At 39.9% G+C, this 23,283-nt stretch overlaps 1 protein-coding gene and 1 pseudogene across 1 annotated transcript in view; one reads left to right on the top strand and one right to left on the bottom strand.

Moving 5' to 3' along the window:
• The window catches only part of Gtf2a1l (general transcription factor IIA subunit 1 like), a 63,914-nt gene extending 46,444 nt beyond the window's left edge, over positions 1 to 17,470 (bottom strand). The window contains exons 1-3 of the mRNA XM_074049016.1: positions 17,385 to 17,470; positions 8,170 to 8,257; positions 7,668 to 7,788 (exon numbers count right to left, since the gene is read on the bottom strand). Of these exons, the coding sequence (XP_073905117.1) occupies positions 7,668 to 7,788; positions 8,170 to 8,257; positions 17,385 to 17,470 (295 nt within the window). The remainder of the gene's footprint in view (positions 1 to 7,667; positions 7,789 to 8,169; positions 8,258 to 17,384) is intronic.
• LOC141414977 (cold shock domain-containing protein E1 pseudogene) lies at positions 1,827 to 3,191 on the top strand (annotated as a pseudogene).
• Positions 17,471 to 23,283: the final 5,813 nt, after the last annotated feature.

Raw genomic sequence — 23,283 nt, 5'->3', positions numbered from 1 at the left:
CTAAATACCTCTCATGTGAAAACTAAAAAATAATAATGAAAGTAATTGAAGAAGACACAAATAAATGAAAAGATACTCCCTGTTCATGGACTGAAGTAATTAATATTGCTAAGATGTCCATACCACCCAAAGCAATGCACAGATGCAATGCCATCTCTATCAAAATTACAATGGCATTCTTCAGATACAAAGAATGATTCTAAAATTCATACAAAACCACCCAAAAAAGCCAGAGCAATTCAGAGAAAGAAAAACAAAGTTGGAGGCATCACATTTTCTAAATTGAATTATAAAGTTAGGGCTGGTGGAGGTGCTCAAGTGGTAAAAGCGCCTGCCTAGCAAGCATGAGGCCCTGAGTTCAAACCCCAGCTTCGCCAAAAACAAAAAAATTTTAAAAACAAACGCAATTATATTGCAAAGCCGGGTGTGATGTAACATGCCTGTAACCCCATCTACTCAGGAGGCTGAGGCATGCAAGGTCACTTGAGCCCAGGAGTGTGAGGTTAGCCTAGGTAACACTGCAAAACCCTACTTCAAATTTTTAATTACAAATCTATAGACATCAAAACAGTATAGTATTGACATAAAAATGGATAGCTAGTGGAGCAGAATATAGAAATCAGAAATAAACCCAAACATATATAGAAAACTAATTTCAACAAGGCATAAGGACACAATGGGGAAAGGATAGTCTCTTCAAAAAAATGGTACTGTATTTCCATATGGAAAATAATAAAATTGGACCCTTCTCTTAGATCATACACAAAAATAGTCCCTCAAAATGAATAAAAGGCCTAAACATTAGGCTTGAATCATGCAGCTCCCAAAAGAACGAAGGGGAAAGCACCTTCATATCAGCCTTGGTAATGATTGTTTTAGATACCATACCAAAAGCTCAAGCTACAAAACAAAAGTAGATAAATGGGACTTTGTTAGTCAAATTTTGGGTGCTGTGACAAGTACCTGAGAAAAACAACTTAAAGGGAAAAAAAGATTTCTTTTAGTTCAGTTTCAAAGCTTTTAGTCCATGGTCTCTAGGCCCCATCCTTTAAGGCCTGAGGCAAGGCTAAACACCATGGCAGACAGAAGATGTTCACCTCATCAAAACTGGAAGCAAACTGGAGCATATCTGTGCTTGCAGGCTTCCTCCTTCTTCCCCTTTTATTCCATCTTGGGCCCCTGCCTACAGGTATCACCCACATTCAGGGTGAGTCTTCCTCACTTAGCTAATCCTCTCTGGAAAGGCCCTCAAACACACACTCAGAGGTGTGCCTTACTAATCTGTTAGGCTTCTCTCAATTCAATCAAGTTAACCATGAAGATTAACCACAAGACTACCTCAAACTAAAATGCTTCTGAACAGCAAAGGAAACCATCTGCAAAATAAAAAGGCAATCTATAGAATGGAGAAAATATTTACAAACCATACATCTAATAAATAATTAATATCTAAAATATATAAAGAACTTACACAATTCAGTAGCAGCAAAACAACCAATCCATTTTTAAAATGGTCAATACATACACAAAAGGTTTTCGACATTACTAATCACCAGAGAAATGCAAAACTACAATAAAATGTAACCCTACACCTATAAGGATATTAGCAAAAAAAATAAGACATGACACGTGGTAGTGAGTATACAAAAAAGGAGATGTTTATACACTGTTGGTAAAAATGTAGAATGGTGTAGCCATAGTAGAAACCAGTTTAGAAGTCCCTAAAGAAATTTAAAGTGGGACTATCATATAACCCAGCAGTCCTTCCTGCGGTTATATACCCAAAGGAAATTATATCACTACCTCATAAAGATAGCAGCAGTCCTATGTTCACTGCAGCTTTTTTCACAACAGCCAACCATTCCCATTCAGATCATCGTTTTCTGGGCACTGTAGAAAAAGAAGCCACTTTTTCTAACCCTAAAACCACTAGCCCAAATAAAGGCAAAGAGAAGGAGGCTGAGGATGGCATTATTGCTTATGATGATTGTGGGGTGAAACTGACAATTGCTTTTCAAGCCAAGGATGTGGAAGGATCTACTTCTCCTCAAATAGGAGATAAGGTTGAATTTAGTATTAGTGACAAACAGAGGCCTGGACAGCAGATTGCAACTTGTGTGCGACTCTTAGGTCGTAATTCCAGCTCCAAAAGGCTCTTGGGTTATGTGGCAACTCTGAAAGATAATTTTGGATTTATTGAAACAGCCAATCATGATAAGGAAATCTTTTTCCATTATAGTGAGTTTTCTGGTGATGTCGATAGCCTGGAACTGGGGGACATGGTCGAATACAGCTTGTCCAAAGGCAAAGGCAATAAAGTTAGTGCTGAAAAAGTAAACAAAACTCACTCAGTGAATGGCATTACTGAGGAAGCTGATCCCACCATCTACTCTGGTAAAGTCATTCGCCCTCTGAGGGGTGTTGATCCAACGCAGATTGAGTACCAAGGAATGATTGAGATTGTGGAGGAAGGGGATATGAAAGGTGAAGTCTATCCATTTGGCATAGTTGGGATGGCCAACAAAGGGGATTGCCTGCAGAAAGGGGAGAGTGTCAAGTTCCAATTGTGTGTCCTGGGCCAAAATGCACAGACGATGGCCTACAACATCACACCCCTGCGTAGGGCCACGGTGGAGTGTGTGAAAGATCAGTTTGGCTTCATTAACTATGAAGTAGGAGATAGCAAGAAGCTCTTTTTCCACGTGAAGGAAGTTCAGGATGGCATTGAGCTACAGGCAGGAGATGAGGTGGAGTTCTCAGTGATTCTTAACCAGCGCACTGGCAAGTGCAGTGCCTGTAATGTCTGGCGAGTCTGTGAGGGCCCCAAGGCTGTTGCAGCTCCTCGACCTGACAGGTTGGTCAATCGCTTGAAGAACATCACCCTGGATGATGCCAGTGCTCCTCGTCTAATGGTTCTTCGTCAGCCAAGGGGACCAGATAACTCAATGGGATTTGGTGCAGAAAGAAAGATCCGTCAAGCTGGTGTCATTGACTAACCACATCCACAAGCACATCATTAATCCACTATGATCAAGTTGGGGGGATTCTGGTGAAGGGTTCTGAATATCTCCCTCTTCATCCCTCCCAAAATCTGGAATACTTATTCTATTGAGCTATTACACCAGTTTTAACACCTTCCTCATGTTATGTTTAAAAAAAATAAATAAATTTAAGAAACCATTTTAAAATTATGCACAGTTGCAGCCTGGAAAACTTAAGGTGGCGCCTTATAGTATCAATTTTAGGAGCTTTATTTGGTGCATTTAACGCAACTGGTAATTGCAAAATCCACCTCGCCTGTGTAAGTGAAAAATACAGACTGTTACCTTGTTGGCCCTATGAAATTCTGCACTTGATATTTAGTATATACTCTACCTTCATTACTTCTGGCAAGGTGTTCTGCCTTAGCACTCAGTTGCATTCTTTTTTCTTTCCTGTTCATTATGCTTTAATTCTGAGGACCATATGAGGGTAGAATATATTACCTTTTAAAATTTGCAAAAATTTATATAGCAAACCATTTTTCTTAAGTTGATGGCCAAATGTTAAGATGTTATTTTTCATACCATTTATAATCTTGTCACAATCCATTTAACAAAGTTTGATTAGATTTCAGTGAAAATTACCTTCCAGAGTAGGGTTTTTTTTTTTTTTTTGGTGGGATGGGGGTTAAATAACTTTACTACAATTAGTATGTATGGTGCAGAATTTCATGCATATGATGTGTGCCAGCAGTGTGATAATTTAAACGTATTTAAACGAAAACAAAAAAAAAGAAACAAAAAAAACAAACTTGCTGCTGCTTAGATCACTGCAGCTTCTAGGACCCAGTTTCTTTTACTGATTTAAAAACAAAACGTAAAAAAAAAAAAAATAAAAAAGTTGTGCCTGAAAAAAAAAAAAAAAAAAAAAGAACAGCCAGTGTCCAGTGATAGAAGAATGGACAAAGAAAATATGGTGTATATACTCAAAATGGATTATTAGTCTGTCTTTTAAAGGGAGAGTCTGTCCTTTGCCACAACATGAATGAATGTGGAAGCCTTCAAGCTAAGTGAAATATCGCAGACTTAAAGAAAAAAATACTCCATGACCTCAATTCATTTACATGTAGAATCTGAAAGAAGGGAGGGAGTGATGAAATAAAGGAGGGAGGGAACAAATGAAAGGAAGAAGGGAAGAAAGGAAGGAAGGCAGGTGGGAAAGGGGGAGAGAGAGATGGAGAGGGGGAGATGGGGGAGAGAGGGAGAGGGCAGAGAGGGAGAAGGGAAGAGAGGAAGAGGGGGACAGAAGGAGAGAGTGGGAGAGAGGAGAGATGAAAAGGGAAGGAAGGAAGGGGGAAAAGGGAGGGAGGAAGGGGAGGGAGAAAAAAGGGATGGAGAGATGAGAGAGAGGAAAGAAAAGAAAACTCAAATACAGGGAGAAAGATAATTAGTGGTTATCAGTAGCAGGGGAACAGGAACTAGGATGATTTAGGTCAAAGAATACAAAGTAGCAAATAGTAAGATGAGTCAGTCTAGAGATCAAATGTACAACATGAGGGTTGTACTTAATGTTGACCATACTCAGGATTTTTGTTAAAAGCGTACATTTGAATGACATACTTTTTATTATAAAAAAAAAAAAAGGTTAACTCCATGAGGTGACAGATAACACTAATATGCTTGACTACAGCAATCTTTTCACTACCTAAACATAAATATCAAAACATCATGCTGTCCACCTTAAATACACACAGTAAAATTTAAATTAAAGTAGGTATGAGGCTACTTGGGAGGCAGAGACAGGAGAACAGTGGTTCTAGGCCAGCAAGGGCAAAAAGTTATCAAGACCCAATCTCAAAAAACATGCCAAGCACAATCGTTCATTTCTGTAACCCCAGCTACTTGGGAGGTGGAAGAAGAAGGATCCTAGTCCAAGTCCAGCCTGGGGCAAAAGTTGGAGGCCCTATCTGAAAAACAAACTGAAAGAAAAAGGACTAAGGGCATGATTCATGTGGTAGAGCTCTTCCCTAACAAGCTCAAGGACCTGAGTTCAATTCCCAGTATTGCCAAAAGAAAAAAAAAAAAAAAGCTGTCTTGTATTAAACCAGACATTAACCATTAGCAAGATTTTCAGAAAAGGAAAACAATGCCACTCTTTTCATTAAATCTTTTTTGTTCTGGAAAATATTTTTCGTAAATATTAACACAATTGGATTCTTAAATTAATAAATCATTTTTAGTTACTCAGTTTTAATTTCTAATCTGTTAATAGATACTTAGAAATCACATTTTAAAAAGCTTTCTGGAATTCTCAGTTATTGAGAGTGTAAAGTCCTGAGACTTAAAAAGTTGAGAATTGATGATACAGGATATGACTAAACAAATGAATAGCACAGCCAAAAAACATAATGGAGCAAACAAGTTTTCAAAGCGGAAGAGACAAAGGCAAATGACTTATTCAATTGCAGATTTAATTAGAACTCTTTATCAAAAGAAATAAAAGGATTGTAGAAGTTTATTTTAACCAGGCTTTTTCTTAAGCATACCATGAGAAGATACAATGAAAAAGTGCTTCAATTTTATGAGGCTATTTACTTCACAAATCTTATTGTAGGATGCCCAGAAATGAAGACAGATAAGAACATGGTCTATAATGCACTTTTTTAAGGATACAGTAATTCCTCTTAAACCTCTTCATTATAAATCATGGAGAAGAGAATAAAGAGAAAAAAACTGTCTTATTTTAAATGTAATTATTTCTATTATTCTAACTTTTAAGACATAGAATAAAAATGAGGTGTTGAGTGAAAACCAGACATGCATTAGTTGCCAGACTATTTTGTGATTTAAATCACTGGTAATATTACCATCTTGCGGGCAAAACGAAGTATTGCAATTTTGAATGACAAAGAACCTGAGATGTGTTAACTATGCTTTTGATAATAGTCACAGTATTTTCCTCCTCCCTACCCGCTGCGTTCTCTTGCCAACCCCAAGTAAAAAGAATCTTTAGAGTTACTTAATGAGAGATTTTAAGAAATCCAAAAGAATGCTACTCAGAGAAGTAGTAAAGAGGCTGTCCCAATAAAATATGAAAGTTAAGAATAAAAGAACCAAAAACCAATGAATGATGAAAATGTTTTAATGTATCAACTCAACAATTAAAACTGCCATGACCAGGGGGAAAGAATGGCTCAAATAATGTATGCACATGTAAATAAGTGAAGAAAAAAATTAAAAAAAAAACTGCCATGACTAATTCTTACAAAGAAAAATTATGTTTCATAAGCACAGAATTAGCTATAAAAATTTATGTCATTTTTATAAGTTGTAATCACTGCCAAGTCTTAAATTCTTGCATTTTGTAACAGAGGAACTGGCACCCTATTTTCTCTTCACTTTGGTATATGTAAATTTTTTTTTTTTTTTTTGTGATACTGGGGTTTGAACACTCAGGGCCTCACACTACAGGCACTCCAACACTTGAGCCATTCTATCAGCCTTTCTTTTATGGGTTTTTTCAAGATAGGGTCTCACAGACTATTTACCCAGACTGGCTTCAACCTACAATCCTCCTGATCTCTGCCTCCCTAGTAGCTAGGATTACAGGTATGAGCCAGTGGTGCTTGCCTGGCCTATGTAATTTTCATATGAATTTTCCCAAGCATTCAATCTATGTATTACTAACAATCTAATCCAAAATCTACCCTCACTTCTTACAGACACTACTCTATTGAATTGCAGCTAAACCCAATAAAATCTATTTGTGTGGGTATATATATATTATTGGGTTTAGCTGTAATATATATATATATTACATACACACATATACACTCAGATAGTATAATAAAGATTGTAACAATGAGAAGAGAAGTCTGTCACTGGTGGCTCACACTTATAATCCTAGTTACTTGAAAGGCTGAGATTGGGAGATCACTGTTCAGTTTGAAGCCAACCCAGGTAAATAGTTTGCAAGACTCTATTTCCAAAATAACCAGAGAAAAATGAACTGGAGGCATGACTCAAAAAGTAAAGCACCTGCTTTGCAAGTGAAAAGCCCTGAGCTCAAACCCCAGTCCCAAACAGATTGTAAGAATCAAAAGAGAAAAGGCTAGAAAGATAGAATATCAGTTTGTCAGAGACCTAGATTTATTAAGTCCAACAACAAAAATAAAATGTACCTTGTCATTAGTTTATATAAGCAAAACAGCTTAATAATACTCTCCATATCCTGTTCATTCTCCATATTGCTTCCAGCACAATAACAGATATGTAACATACACAGAAAGCCAAAGAGAGAGAGAATACGCAAACAAGCAAGTGCCCACCTTTTCCTCCTTCCTGTATTACTTCAGCAATGCTGGCTGGCTTATTCCCTGACTAGACCCAATCAAATTCTCTGAAATAGCCAATGGGCACTACAAGCCACAAACCATACATCTTGTTTCTGTAAAGAAGTCTTTATCATCTTTGTGAAATTTAATATTGTCTTTAAAAAACTGTTTTCAATAACCTGAGGTTTTTAATTACATGAAGTGATGATTTATACTATGTTCATTTAATGGAAATGACTTTTGAGGTTCAAGCCCTCTCCACCTTAAGACCATTATCCTGCCTAAAAAACACTATCAAATGACAACTTGTTCTGAAGAGCAAAATACTACTAATTTACTAATTTTATCCAACCTGTGGATGGCAAGGTTTGGTGCAAGCTGTGTGGCAACTGAAGGGTGAACAAAGACGAATGGATGCTATTTCTGAAGAAGTCTTCTGTTGCTTTGGACTGTAAAACTTTGGTTTCCCAGAGCTATAGAGGAAGAAAAAAATCCTTTAAAAAAAAAAAAAAACTAAACCTCCCAGAATCACAGTACTCAGTATAGGTGGATAGGATGAATTCAAGTATGATATATTTGATACATTGTAAGAACCATAATGAATCCCCACATAGCACAACAATAAAAAAAGATGCACAAAAAATTATTTAAAAAATTATAAAGCTAAACCCCCCAGTACTGGAAAAAAAAAACCCTAAACATTAGTTGGATATTTCTAGTTTTTAAGTTTTTAGAATTAAATTGGCAGCTATAGGCACAATGCATAAGTACTAACATATAACTGAGGGGTTAGAATACAATTTATCAGATTTTTTAAGATGAAAGATACAGAGAGAGATCTATTGTGTACAAACCTGCTTTAAGTCTTTTAAAACTTGTTCCTCTATACCTTCCTCAGCAAATAGATCCCGCACTCCTTCAATTACATCTTCAATTACAGATCTGTAGAGTTTGGGCTACATAAAAACAATTATTAAATTTTTAATTTCTCAAATTCAAATGTGATTAGTCTTAAAAGATATGCAGTGTACATGTTCTTTTTTTAATTATATGATTGTTGTGCTGAGGGCAAATTGTGACATTTACAAAAGTTCTCACACTTTCTAATCTTAGTCTTTTTTTAAAGAATCTTTATTGAGTACATACTACTCCCAATATAGTCTTAGCTTTCTACAAATTGTGTTAGCTTCAAACCCATAGTCTCGGCTATAATCCCTTTATAGATGCCTATCTGCAAGGCTGAATACCATAACCACAATAAAATATGTGATAATCTCAAAGATATCTGGTTATGGTTGTCACTTGGCTTTTAGGGTTTTTTTTATTTTATTTTATCATTTTTACATTTACTTACATGTGTATGTTAGGTCCCTGGCATTCTTGGGGTGGGCAGAAGGACCCACGGCTATACCTTAAAACCAGACCCCCTGATTTATGACCACTTGTTTCTCCCTGCCTTATTGTTTCTCGGCTTGCAAAACAACTTCCAGTTACTCAACTAGCCAAGCATGTTGACCTGTTCCAGATAATCAGAGACCAGAGACCCTCTCCCTCCCCCATGGCTTGGCCCCTCCTATAAAGCCCACTACCCATTTCAGCCAAACCTCTGCACTCTGAACCCGAGAGTGACAGCCCGCGGTCTGGACTAATAAACCTTTCTTTTCCACACATGGTGTGGTCTTTATTCGGCAGTACCTTACATCTGGTACTGAAACCTGGCAAAGGTTAACAGGACGCTCCAGCCCTGGGCTGGTCCCTTGGCTTTCGTGTCCTGCCCTCTCCCAAACCCAGACTGCTGAATTGACCCCATGTGCCTCCAGACTGTGGATTTTGGACCTTACTGCCTTGCTGTCTTTTCCATCCATCATTAGCCTTTCTCTTCCACTGCTCTCCACCTGACCTACTCCTCAGGCTCGGTAAGTGTCACCCCCCTTCGGGGCTGCCTGCTCTGTCTAGTCTGGTAGTCATGGCGACGTGCCAGTACATGCCTCCTATGCCCACTGGGGCACCCACAGCTTAGCACGGGATGCCTGGCTAACCAGTTGAGGCATTCTTTCTATCAGGCCTGGGACGCTTATGCTTCCCCCTCCATCTCTCTCTCTCTCTCTCTCTCTCTCTCTCTCTCTCTCTCTCTCTCTCTCTCTCTCTCTCTCACTCTCCCTCCCTGTTTTCCTTTCCTCCTCCCAAGGTGAGAGCTTGACAGCCCCTCCAGCTTACTATGACCAAGCGGCAACTGGAGAATTCTACTCTCCTTGCCTGAGTCACGTAAGGGAAGCTAGATCTTGACCTAGATCTATATTGGCCTGAAGAGTAAACTCACCAAGGCACCTGCCTCCCTCCCTCCCTCTCTCTCCCTCCCTCTCTCTCCCTCCCTCTCTCTCCCTCCCTCCCTCTCTCTCCTTCTACATTATGGGGACCTCCTACTCTACATTAGATGCATCCACTGGGATGCCTCCTCCGCACCCTCCCCCTTGGTCTCCAAGACGATATATAACCTAAGCGACTGATTTATTACAGCAACACCATTTGGCCTCAGTACAAGCTAGACAGTCATTCACAATGGCCTGAAAACGGTACTTCTGATTTTCACACACTTCTTGGTCTTGACAATTTCTGCCATCGCAATGGCAAGTGACCAGAAATTCCATTCGTCCAAGCTTTCCTTTCTCTCTGCTCTCAACCCTCCCTGCTCCAATCTTGTAACACTGTTCAAATCCTCTTTGCCAGCAACAAACCCCCTCTCAAAGTCTATGTCTCTCCCTCCCACTGAACTCTCTTACTTGTGACCTCAAGGGCTCTCTCTGCCCACCTTCCAACTCCTCCTGCCAGTCCTCTACATCAATCTCTTCTCCCACCTCATCCTCCCATGACTCAGACCCCTCCTTCTTCCACCCCTTCTGGCTCTCCCAAACAGCCGCCACCCTATTCTCCTTCTACAGTGGTCACTATTGACCCTGAGCCATCGGCTCCTCAGGGACTAACACTGCCAGCCTTGCCCTCAGCCCCTGCTACACCCTCACCCTTCTCCTCCCCACCTGCATCCCATACCCACTCCCATACCTCCTCCCAAGCACCCTCAGGCCACCTGTACCACTCTGGGAGGTGGCAGGAGCTGATGGCATTATCAGAGTTCATGTGCCCTCTTTCATGACTGATCTCTCTCTCAAATTGAAGAGAGACTTGGCTCCTTCTCTAATGACTCAGTCTCCTATATTAAAGAATTTAAATACTTAACTCAATTATTCTCAACTCTTCTTTTATTTCCCAATCCTTCCCTGATATTCGAAGAAAACTTAAGCAGGCAGAGGGTGGCCCTCAAACCCCCCAGGGAGATCTTGTGAAAATGGCATTTAAGGTATCTAATAACTGAGATGAGGTTTGAGACCAGTGAAAGGCCCAGCTCTTAGCGGCTGCCCTGAGGCCACCTCCTCCACAGCTGGACAACAACGCACACCTCCAGGGGCCTGCTTCAAGTGCAGCCAGACAGGACACTGGGCAAAAAAACTGCCCTTTACCTCACCCACCACCAGGACCCTGTCCACAATGTGGCCAGAATGGACACTGGAGGATGATTGCCTCTCTTTGTCTCTGCAAGGCAGGCCAGTCTCCCACTCCTTCTCTCAACAGAGTGAAGGCCTCACGGACCTCTTGGGCCTGGTGGCAGAAGACTGATGTGGCCCTCTTCAAGATCAGCTCGGAGGAGCCCAGGGTAACCGTCCAAGTAGCTGGTAGGCCTCAGTCACCTACTTGGTGCTACCTGACTTCTCAGGTAAGCTTTATCCTTCTTAGATCTCCATGGTGAGGGTGGATGGTCTCATCCACCAGCCAAAAAGGAAAGACAGTTTTTTTTTAAATTTAAATTCTTATAAAAGTTAATTTTAAAATACAAGTTACAAAGTTAACAACTGGAAAAGGATATAGATAGGTATTGAATATATTTTTGAGAAGTTGAAGGAAAAAAGAATGGTTTTTGGATGAGAAAGGATTTTGTAAAGAAGGGTTTGTCCTAAAGATTGTTTCAAATAGGAAGGATAAGTACAAACCATCAAAGGGTTTAGTATGTTGTATGAATGTCTGAGTAAGTTTTTAAAGTGTATAATAAAAGCTTCAGTGTATGATAAAGTTAAAGTTGACTATAATCTAAGAGTTGCCTAAATGATTTTTAAGGTCATGTCAAACTAAAATCAAGTTCTCTGTAAGATAACAAAGTTATCTTAATACTATTCTGTTCTGAATAACATCTACAAAAAAACTGTTTATAGGACTTTTGTTTTCTGTTGATCTTGTCAGCTTTAAGTACTGCTAAATCAGAGTTCATTTACATATTTGCTCATGCAAAGGTCTCTTAAATGACCACCTTGTAACTGTGTTCTGTGTCTATACTTTACCTAAATATGATACAAATATTTACAGAGTTAAAAGTGTCAGTTTATAAAAAATAATGAGCTAAAGCTCTCTTTTATCCAAAAGTGCTATATTTAACCTCCATTCTCACAGTCAGCCTCTATTTGCCTTTAAATGTCCCACAAATGCTAACCTGGTCAGTTTTGCCATAAGAATTTAAAGACAGCCCTCATCTTTGTGGACAAACCCTAACCAAAGACTTATTAGATTGGCACTACCCACAGGCCACCCTTCTTCAATGCAGAGCCACAGTGCCCCTCATCTGCAGGGCAACTGAGTCCTTTTTAAAACTTTCTGGCCTCTGGGGATACAAAATCTCTAAGAGGAAGGGTCAATTATGTCTCCCTCAGGTCACCTACCTAGGTGTGGTCTTAAAGGGACCGGCTCCCTAAAGCCCTTCCTTCTTGAGCCCCATTTAAATAATGTATGGCCACCCATTTCTCTTAAAAAACTTGCCTCCAACAGACTCTGCTCCTCTGGCTGACTACCTACCTTATCTTTGCCTCCTCTGGGAACTTCTCAGAGAGCATGCAGACCAGATCCTACCCCACCCCTCAGAGGGCCCTATAACAATTTCAATTAAACCAGGGGATCTTGCTCTCCTCCAGGATCTTCGACCCTCTATGCTAGTACCTCAGTGGACCTGCCCTCATCTGGTCATCCTCACAACACCCACCACTATCAAGCTCAACGGGATCCCCCAGTGACAGCACCTTTCAAGGATAAAACATTGCCCACCAACTTCAGACTCTTCCACTACAAGAAAGGATGAGTACTCTTGCGTACCGCTGGGCCCCATGAGGCTACACCTCTCCTGCATAAGCTCTTATTCATCATCTGGCTCTCGATCTGCCTTCCCTTTGCAGCCCAGAAATAATCCTCCTGTGACCCATGCATGTGCATTGCAAGCACAGGAAGTATTGCTACTAAGACTTTACTGTTCCACACTTACTATTCCTGTGCAGGCTCGGTTATCAGGCCATGCACTCACAATGACACCATCTATCAAGTGTGCTCCCATGATAATCAATTTACCTGCTTCAACCCCACTTATTGCCCTGTGGAGCAATGGTTAGAACTCAGGAGTGGCCACCTTGCTGGGAACAATGTTACTTGAACCCAGGTGTTTGATCCTGAAAAACCAGTGTCATTGTTGTTCGATGCTTGTGTGGCCATAGATAAGCTATGTGGAGGTACAGGCTGTGGTTGTGGAGGCCTGGGTTGGGAAAGGACCTATACATCAAATGAAAAATGTATGTGCTGGGGAGACAACTCCTGGCCATGTAATAATGAGGGTTGTCATTTTTGCCCTTATTGGAGTTGTATTTCATGGGCCATATGGCATGGGGCTACACACTTAGCCCTCCTTCAAAAGGGCACTACTACCCCTAACTGCAATCAAGGCACCTGTAATTCTATAAATTTCACTGTACTTAAGTCATCTGATTGGACATAGGGACAGATAATTAGCATAAGGATAGATGGCCAAGGCTTTGACCCCGGGACTCTGTTACACCTTAAATTAACAACTGTTACCCATGAGAGTTCCCCATACCAGGTCTTCCACTCCTTTTATGAGGAAATGCCAGATAAATTCCCCATTTCTGTTACAACTAAAAACTTGTTCCTCACACTGGCCAAATCTATAGCCCAAACACTAAATGTCACTTCCTGCTATGTGTGCAGGGGCGCCAACATGGGAGAACACTGGCCCTGGGAGGCAAGGGAGTTAGACCCACGAGTGCCTTTCAATGAAAGTGACTTCCCATGACACAGGACAGCGTCTGGCTCCTTAAAACTTCCATTATTGGGAATTACTGTATCTCCCACCATGGAAAACAATTCTCTACTCTAGTGTGGGACCTTACTTGTCTAGGACAGAAGTTTTACAATGACACAGCCCAAGAGACTCAGTGGTGGGGTATCCACACCATACGGAACCCCAGCCTCACCCACTGGCCAACTTTTCTAATCTCAAAACAGCATGGGATGATCTTACAGCAGATATAAACTGGCAGGCTCCCAGGGGGTGTATTGGATCTGTGGAAGGCAAGCCTATACAGTGTTGCCTAGAAACTGGTTTGGGTCTTGTGTGCTGGACTCCATCAGACCATCCTTCTTCTTGCTCCCCCTTGGACAAGGTGAAAATCTGGGAGTCCCCATATATGAACAAAGATTAAATAGAAAAAAACGAGGAACCTTACAAGTAGGCACTTGGAAGGATGAATGGCCTTGTGAGCGAATCATCCAGTACTCCTGCCACTTGGGCAGAGGATGGGTCTTGGGGCTACCGCACCCCTATACATATGTTCAACCGCATCATCAGGCTGCAGGCTGTTGCTGAATTATTACTAGTGAGACTGCAAGAGCCTTCAATTTGCTGGCAAAACAAGGCACTAAGATGCCCAATGCTATCTTTCAAAACCGCTTGGCTTTGGACTATTTGCTAGCCTCTGAGAGAGGAGTTTGTGGAAAATTTAACCTGAACAACTGCTGCCTGCAGATTGATGATGAAGGAAAAGCCAAAGAGGAGATCACTGAGGGAATGACAAAGCTTTCCCATGTCCCCGCCCAGACTTGGAAAAGCTGGGATCCTAATAACTTGTTTGGAGGGTGGTTTTCTAACATAGGTGGATTTAAAACACTGGTGGGGGCAGTGGGCGTAATTCTAGGAGCATGCATACTACTTCCCTGCTTCCTTCCCTCAGTTATACGGTCTACTAGGTCCATTATAGAGGCTACTATAGAAAGAAAAACAGCAACACGTGTAATGATACTATGGAAATACAAACCCTTAAACCAGGAAAATGCTCTTTAACCTAGATGCCTCCAGGATCATTCAGGGAACTCAGCTGATAGACTTCCCATCAGATGCTACTACAACCTTCTCCCAACAAATGGCTTTGTCCGCAAATGAAGCCTGGGACAAACCGTCAGCCTCTGCTCCTGGAGACCTCACAAATTTCCAAATTCCAGCTGAACCCCCTTTAACGACGCCCCTCACTCACCACGAAGCAGCTAGATCAATCGGTGCCCATAATACCAACAAAAGGCTGGAATGTTAGGTCCCTGACATTCTTGGGGCGGGCAGAAGGACCCGAGGCTACACCTTAAAACCAGACCCCCTGATTTATGACCACTTGTTTCTCGGCTTGCAAAACAACTTCCAGTTACTCAACTAGCCAGGCATGTCGACCTGTTCCATCTGGTGATAGCAGATAATCAAAGACCAGAGACTCTCTCCCTCCCCCATGGCTTGGCCCCTCCTATAAAGGCCACTACCCATTCAGCCAAGCCACTTCACTCTGAACCTGAGAGTGACAGCCCGTGGTCTGGATTAATAAAACTTTCCTTTTCACACGTGGTGTGGTCTTAATTCTGCAGTACCTTACAGTGTATACATTATTTGGGCCATCCATCCCCCACCCCCTGCTTTCGGGCAGAACCTATTCTGCCCTCTTTTTCTCCAATTTTGTTGAAGAGAAAACATAAGAAATAATAAGAAAAACTTGGTGTTTTTGTTAGTTTGAGATAAAGATAGTTATTCAGAGAGATTCCTAGTGTTGCTTCCATGCATATGTGTATTGCAACCCACATTGGTTCATCTCTACCAGACCTCTTCGCTACTTCTTAGTCTCATTCCCATAGTAGCCTCTGCCAGTTTAAGATTACTGTAAAAGCTTCATTTGGCTTTTGTGTCACCATTTTACCTTTCCACTTCTTTTTAAATGGGAAATTAATTTAAGGCAGTTGAAAGGAAATCTTGTTTGCAATTTACTTTTTACTCAAAGTAGCCACGATAATAGTAAACTACCAGGGCTCACTGTATTATTTCTATGAGTGTAAACAAACTACTAGCCTGAAGATTTGGATAATCAAAGCCTATTCCACAATCAAAATACACATAATTCCAAAGATCTCTGATCTGATGTCAAGTAAAAGTATAGCTGCATCAAAATGGATTTCCTGTAACAGAAGCTAAAAAGGACACGCACAAACCTCATCCTTCCGGTGTGCATACTACAAAGTCAAAAAACATCCTAAAACTATTTCATAGTAAAAATATGCCATGAAATAAAATTAAGTGGATTCCTACCAAGATTAAACATTGGTTGTATCAATAGAACAAGGAACATGTAAAACAACTCAGTCCTTCAAGTCTACATAAAAAATGCTCCACCCAGGTCCCCAATCCAAAATGGCAACAAGTGCACAGATAATACTGATCTAGTGGACTGATAAGAAATAGTGAAATAAATTTAGTTGAGTTGCTCTTTTTTCAAATTGCTTAATAAGGCCTAAATGAAAAACGTGGCATTCTAGGGTTGCTTTTTCATACAACCCATAAAATACTCAAAGAGCAGCTAAGTTTTAAACTAATCCTTTCAAAGATCCAGAGTAAGCCTATGAATAGGCCAATCAGTAACATTTAAATAATATGTTACTCACACACATATCCATTAAGACTAAATGACCCTAGATTAGTTGCTTCTTCTAGAACAGTTTACCCTGATAAAGGCATTCTAAATTGGTGCTTCAGTGTTAATCCCAGCTAGTGTGATCACATTTAGAGCTAGAGGAAAAAACTCCAGGCAAAAACATCTTTAAGACATGCCCTCAGAGTAGAACAGCAGCAGTCAAAAAAAAAAAAAAATTAAAACACAATTTCTCAAAGGCAAAATAGGTATTGAACATAGTTTCTCTTCTAGAAAGTGGAGACTTTGTATTGTTTTCCCTGTTCTATTAAAACCATGTATAGTCCAGAAGTCCATCTTAACTCCTTCTCTAAAGAAGACATACACACATTCATTCTCCTTGGAGTTCACAATAAGGGAAAAATTGTTACATCTCGTAAGCTTGTGTATGCATTTTATATTTTCTAAAACATTATCATAAAATGGATGTTAAAATAGCATGTCTCTAAAAATGTGACCTTTTATACTACATATGTACACATGGTATTAAAAAAAAAAACTATCTAGACCAGCACATTGTCTTTCTGGAAGTATGAATCTGCCAATAATAAAGATGAATTCTCTTTTTTATTTTGATTCAGGTTTTTAAGATTGATGGAGGGTCTCACAAGTGCCACTTAATTCTGTAAATCCTCACTGTGAGGTTTAGATACCCTTTGGGGGAGATTAGGGCAACGTCTGTGGGTTTTACACTTAAGCATTAAGATACCAAAAGTCTAAACAACATATGCACATATGAATAAATGAATTAAAAAATTTTTAAAAATTATTTTAAAAAGATACTAAAAGATGGGGAAAGGAAAAGGAGAGTAAGGAAAGACACTAAAAATAAGTTCTCGGGTAACGGGTCATATCATATTACTTATTATTTCTGTTCAGTAAGTAATATGGCTTGAATCAGCAATGTCCATACTAAAACTAATCATTAGAAGTTGGGCCGAGCATGCCTGTAATCCCAGCACTGGAAAGGCTGTGGTAGGAAGATGGCAAGTTTGAGGCCAGCCTGGGGTTACATTTCAAGATCCCATCTTAAAAATATATAAAGAATTAGAATCCGAGTACAAGTGAACTGGGAAATTTCTAAACATATAGAAAGTCAGCAAGTCTAGGCACTTTCTAACGCAGACATCAGTTTGGGTGAGGACACTTGTTCTTCCGGTGGGACCAGGCCTAACTTCCGGTGGAATTACCGGCCTTCATCAGCCTCATCCAACACAAGAGGTGAAGATAAAAGGTTTATGAAAGTCTGTGATGTGTCACAAGGGTTAAAGGGCATGTGGGGTTCAACTGCTGTGAACCCAGAGTCCCGGGCACTCCCTGGGAACAGACCCTGCAGCGCTCCTTACCACTGGGTTGATGTAGGCCATGACAGCGGCTCCAGGGCCCGGCACCTCGCGCCTGCGCAGCGCGGTGCGCCACTAGGGCCACACGGTGCGCTTTCAACGGTGGCGCACGTTGCCGCGCAACCTCCGACGTGCAGGGGGCAGGGCCGGGGAAAGGTGGTTGAACTGGGAGAGTTAACTGTGGGCCAGGTGGGGGCCGGGCGAGAGTTTGGTTTGCATTAGGTTCAGCCTAACGAACTTGCCGCCCTTCACATAGCCTGTGAAGGGCCTGCATTTCCTCGAGTAGTGAAAGAAAGACAAGAAATTAAAGAGGGGCAATGCAGTGGTAGATCCCAGTTCAAGTTTGAAGGGTGGGGTGAGGAAAGAAGGTAGATAAGCAATTTTACCAATTTTCATTCCTTCCCCTAAACTCCACTCACAGCTGAACTTCAAATTGATATTTAAAAATATCACAAGAACCAAAGTTTTCCAAGACTGAATCTTAAAGTGTGGGCAGTAGTAGCAGCAGTTTCACCTGGGAGCCTTTTTAAAAATGCAAATGAGAAGGGAGGTGGAATAAGAGTAGTAAAGGGGGTAAATTTGATCAAAGCTCACAATGAAACTCTTGTACGATTAATATATACTAATCAAAAATTCTTTAAATGCAAATGATTGAGGTTACACACACAACGCACCCACACACATATACATAGCCTACTTACTGAATCGGAAACGCAGAAGAAGAGGCCTGGCACTCAGTAACTTCACCAAACTTGCCAAGTAATTCTGATTGGTGCTCAAATGAGACCCACGGTCCTCTGACAAAGATTCTCAACTTTGGATGTAAATCAAAATCCCCACTACTGACAGATGGATCAAGAAAATGTGGTATTTATACACAATGGAATTTTACTCAGCCATGAAGAATGAAATCCTATCATTCACAAGTAAATGAATGGAACTAGAGAACATCATTCTGAGCGAGGTTAGCCAGGCTCAGAAGACCAAAAATTGTTATGTTCTCCCTCATATGCAGACTTTAGATCTAGGGCAAATACAGCAATGTTGTTGGACTTGGGTCACATGACAAGAGGAGAGCACATATATGAGTTATGTGGATAGGTAGAAAACCCAAAACATGAAAGCATTTGATGACCCCACTCCAGAGGAACTAATACAGAAACCTTAAAGCGACAGAGGTCAACACAAGAAGGGGATCAGGAACCAGTGTAAAGATCAGTTAGAGATGAATCAACTTGGGTTGCAACACATTTGTACATGGAAGCAATGCTAGGAATCTCTCCATATAGCTACACTTAACTAGCAAAAACGCTTGATCTTTCTTATGCTGTGTCTTCTCTTCAACAAAATTAGAGATAAGGGCAGAACAGGTTCTGCCTAGAAGCGAGGGGGGATGCGGTGGGAGGGGAGCAGGAGGGGAGAAATGACTCAAACAATGTATGCACATGTGAATAAATGAATTTTTAAAAAATCACCTCGAGGGCTTTTTAAAAGCTTGATGCCTGAGTCCCACCCCAGAGAATCTGATTCTAAAATGCAGTCAAGGTGGAGAAGCAGTGTTTAAATAAAGCCAGCTGGCCGATACCATTCAGGCTCTTTTTCCTGGCAGATGTCACCATCTTTTGATCTGCAATGATTTTATGCCAGTCCTCAAGGATGACCATCTCATCTACCCTCACCCTTACCTGGTTATCTGTAAGAGGGCGAGAGAAGGAAAGAAGCCACTACTTTGCCTTTTAAACTGCCTTTCTAGCCTGAAAACAGGTCTTGTAATGGTTAAGTGATTTGATCACTTAAAAAAACATATTAAGTTTAAAAATGGATGTTTACTTATTTATTTTTGCATATAAGTGCAATAGAGCTATGAATGTTCTACCTCTTTATATTTGGTTGCCTGGATCAAGTACTTTATGGTTTACAAAGTTTCAAGCAGCTGATTCATATGATGCCTTTTAGAAGACTGTCCTAAATTGAAAAGTATTGGAATTTTGTTTAAAAAAAAACAAAAAACATGACGGTATGAGGTAGGTTTTAATGGTTATGTCTCTCTACCTGGCAATTTATTACCAGGAGTATTCAAAGTGACTTATCTTTCACCCAAAATAGAAATAGCTAAAAGTAGCCATTGATTCCTTCTGATATTATAAAATCCAATTAAATTATTCAAGCAGGGAAATAAGAAAGCGGAAAGGTCTCTTGTTTTCCATCTTTTTCATAGCAACGTGTTAAAATTTTATTCCTAGATGCATAGGTCTGGTAATCACCTTACGTTTTGTAACAGCATACAGTTTTGTTGTGCTTTAATACATATGATACCTTTCTCAAGGCTACATGTAGATCATGCATATTTTTTAAATTAAATTTGGGCCTTGGTACTCACAAAAAATAGAGCTAACAGTTTAATTGTTACTGCTTAGTACACTTAGTACTCAGGTTATGGAAGTGTTATGCAACGTTGGCCAACAAATTTCAGCTGCTTTCTGTTTGTCGTTTGTGGACTGTGTGAATGGTCACTGATAGGCTCATCTGTGGTTTCTTTCAAATAATAGGCAATGACCATTAAAGGAAACAAGCTTTAATCCAAGTTCTAGGTTGTTATAGTTTGGACATGAAATGTCCCCCAAAAGCGTGTGTAGAAGGCTTGGTCCCCAGTGCAACAGAGTTTTGAGATGGGGCCTCTCTAGGTGATTGGAACATAAGTGTTCTGATTTCATCAATGGATTAATCCATTGCTGAATGCATAGCTTAATAGGCTGTTAGGACGTGATGGAAACTTTAGGAGATAGGACCTAAAGTTGATGACAAAGTAGGTCATGAAGGCATTCTTTGAAGAGTATATTTTGTTCCTGCCCCCACCCTTTCTGACCACCATATAGTGATGAGCTTTGTTCTGCCACATCCTCCCCACAATGATGTTCTGCCTCACCACAGGCCCCACTATGATGAAACCAAGGATCATGGAGTGAAACTGTAAGCCAAAATAAATCTTTCCTCCTTTAAGTTGATTTTCTCTGATATTTTGTCACAATGACAGAAACCTAACATAGGTGAATCCAACTTGCAAATCTGCTTTGAACTTCTAATAGCCAGCTCCCAAGATGTCCCCCGGTTGATCCTCACCTCTTGGTATTCACAATCTGCACTGTCCCTTTCCACATTGTTTCTCTGGGTGACTAACAGAATAAAGCAGAAGTAATGCTTGTCACTTCCAAGACTGTTATAAATGTTTGTGAGCTCTCTTTCTCCCAGTTGTTTGGGGGAAAACCAGCCACCAAAGATAGAAGGTATTGAGAGACTGGAGACAGAGGTGGACAAACCTAGGATTATAGTGTGCAATTTATGAAGAATTTATGGACAAAAGCAAATCTTAGGTGGCAGAAGGATCCCCGCACAGCAAGGCAGGGGAAGGAGTTTATATGCTAAACTAGACAAAGGGGGGCCAAAGTCAACTGCAATGTGCCTGGGACTTCTCAAATACTGTTAACAGGTCAACTAGCAACTAAGAAACAGTCTGAGCATGGCACAAAATAATAATTAGTAAGCATGGCTTACTAATTTAATGACTTTGTTTATCCTATAAGATTTGGAATGCATGCCAATGTCACCTAGCAGACAAAATGGTAGTTACAAAACAAGAAGGATGTCATCAGGTCAAGCTGGATCCCTATACTAGCTATGATGTCATGAGGACACTCAAGTAGTCTACAGAAAAGCCCATGTGGTAAGAAAGTAGGACTGTAGCCTCTAGTCATCATAGACAAGAAACCTGCAAACAATCACAGGCATAACCATGGCTGTGGAGCCTTCCCTAGTTGAGATACGACATGACTGCAGCTCCAGGTTTTAGCTTGAATACATCCTTATGAGAGACCTGGAACCAGAACCCACCTCTAAGCATCTCCAGGATCCCTGATCCTCAGAAATTATTAGAAATAATAAATACTTTGTCATTTTAAGCAGTGAAGTGTTAAGGTAATTTGTTATACAGGATGAGATAACTAACACAGTGCTTGTTCTCTTATTGGACTGTAACTAGAAGAGGCTTGGTCTTCCCTCATTGTAATCTCAACATTTAAAGTTTCTTGAGTGCCCTCCCTCATAAGTCACTGGAGCATTTTAAAAGTATGTAAAGGAATCTTCCCAGACTGAATATTTGTTAGCCTTGACCCAAGATTTCCATGAAACAAGCAGACTGTTACAGGCATGTAATGGTCACATTTCTTTTGTCAAATTTTTCAAACTCAGAAGGGAAGTGTGTTGCATACATAAAGCAATTTTGATGGTAAAATTGAAATTTCAAGATCCTAAAGCCTCAGTTGGGCAGTTTTATAGTGACTATTTTTTTATGTTAGTAAATAGAGAATAAAAAAAGGAATTTTGAGCTTTGGCCCTTCTTTGAGTACTTAGTTTTTGAAAATACACCTGTGTAAAAGTATAAAGCTCTTCCCCAACCACCCATCACAGATTAAAACATCAGATTTTCATTTCCTCCTGTTTTGTTTAAAACCATAATATATGTTTAATATATCGTGATAAGAACTAGTAATAAGCACCAGCTTTTTAAACATTTAAGCAAATCTGAATAATCAGATTAATTTCTTCATGTTCTATATGTTCTCGTTACTATTGCCTGGAGGCTTCCATGATACTATTCCAAAAAGTTAAGAAATAATTTAATTTTATTTATTGTGTGAAAGACTATGAAAGTCCTTTTCTTGGATAATAATGTAAAAAAATATACTTTAGAGATAGTCTATTATCTTTTACATTTTAAACTTAATAGTCAAATGCAGGGTATTTCACTAACTGAATAGATTCTAAATTAAGTGTATTTATCTGTAACGAAAAATATGAACTAGTCTTTGGGCAGCAAAGATTCATAATTAGTTTCTGAACATTTTATAACCAATGCACTAAACCCAGCAATATTGTGTTTCTCTGCCAGCTTCATCCTTCACATCTTGCAGGAAATGAAAACCCAGATAATCTCTGCCTCATCCTGTAACTTTGAAATGGCTACAATGTTGGCAGTTCTGATTTATTTATACTCTGCACTTTTGTGACATTTCCCATTTTCTAATACAATTCCAAAATCAACTTAAATTATTTGAACATCGGATACTATTCCACCATGATGAATCCTTCCCCACATCGCAACAGAATTTCAGTTAAAGTGACCATATGACATGACGCTGTGCCCAACAGGTGACCTTGTCACACAATATTAAGCAGCACATCACTACCTATTTCAAATTGCTTTAATATTTAAGAGATGTATACTTTGTGTACGTATGTAAATTACTGATAATAATTAACTCATAGAAAGTCTGCAAGATGACTTCAAACACAATTTTCCCCATCACTACTTTTTCAACATTCTCATCAGGGTCATGATAAGAATTTAGTAATTTTCTAGCTAACAAAGGATTCCATTTTCATTTCTTTAATCATAATGTGTATTATTATACATGAACATGAAACATTGTAAAGGATAATGTTCAGTCTCCAGCTAATTCTCCACTTAGAGAAGACAAAGGTGAAGACCAATAATATGAACTTAAGGTGATGTCCTAGAGAGAACCAATCAGCTTTGTTCTCATAGTAACTGTACTTTTCTTCCTCCTGAATTTGTCTTGTTTTATGAGAGGTAAGTAGCAGTATTTTATATTATTATCTTAGGCACTTCCAATATCAGAAGAGGCAGAGACAACAAGGAATAGACATACTTCTTCCTACTCTTTCTACA

The sequence above is a fragment of the Castor canadensis genome, chromosome 12 (assembly GCF_047511655.1).
Source record: "Castor canadensis chromosome 12, mCasCan1.hap1v2, whole genome shotgun sequence".
Taxonomy (NCBI): domain Eukaryota; kingdom Metazoa; phylum Chordata; class Mammalia; order Rodentia; family Castoridae; genus Castor; species Castor canadensis.
This window is presented reverse-complemented; position numbering and strand designations above follow the sequence as displayed.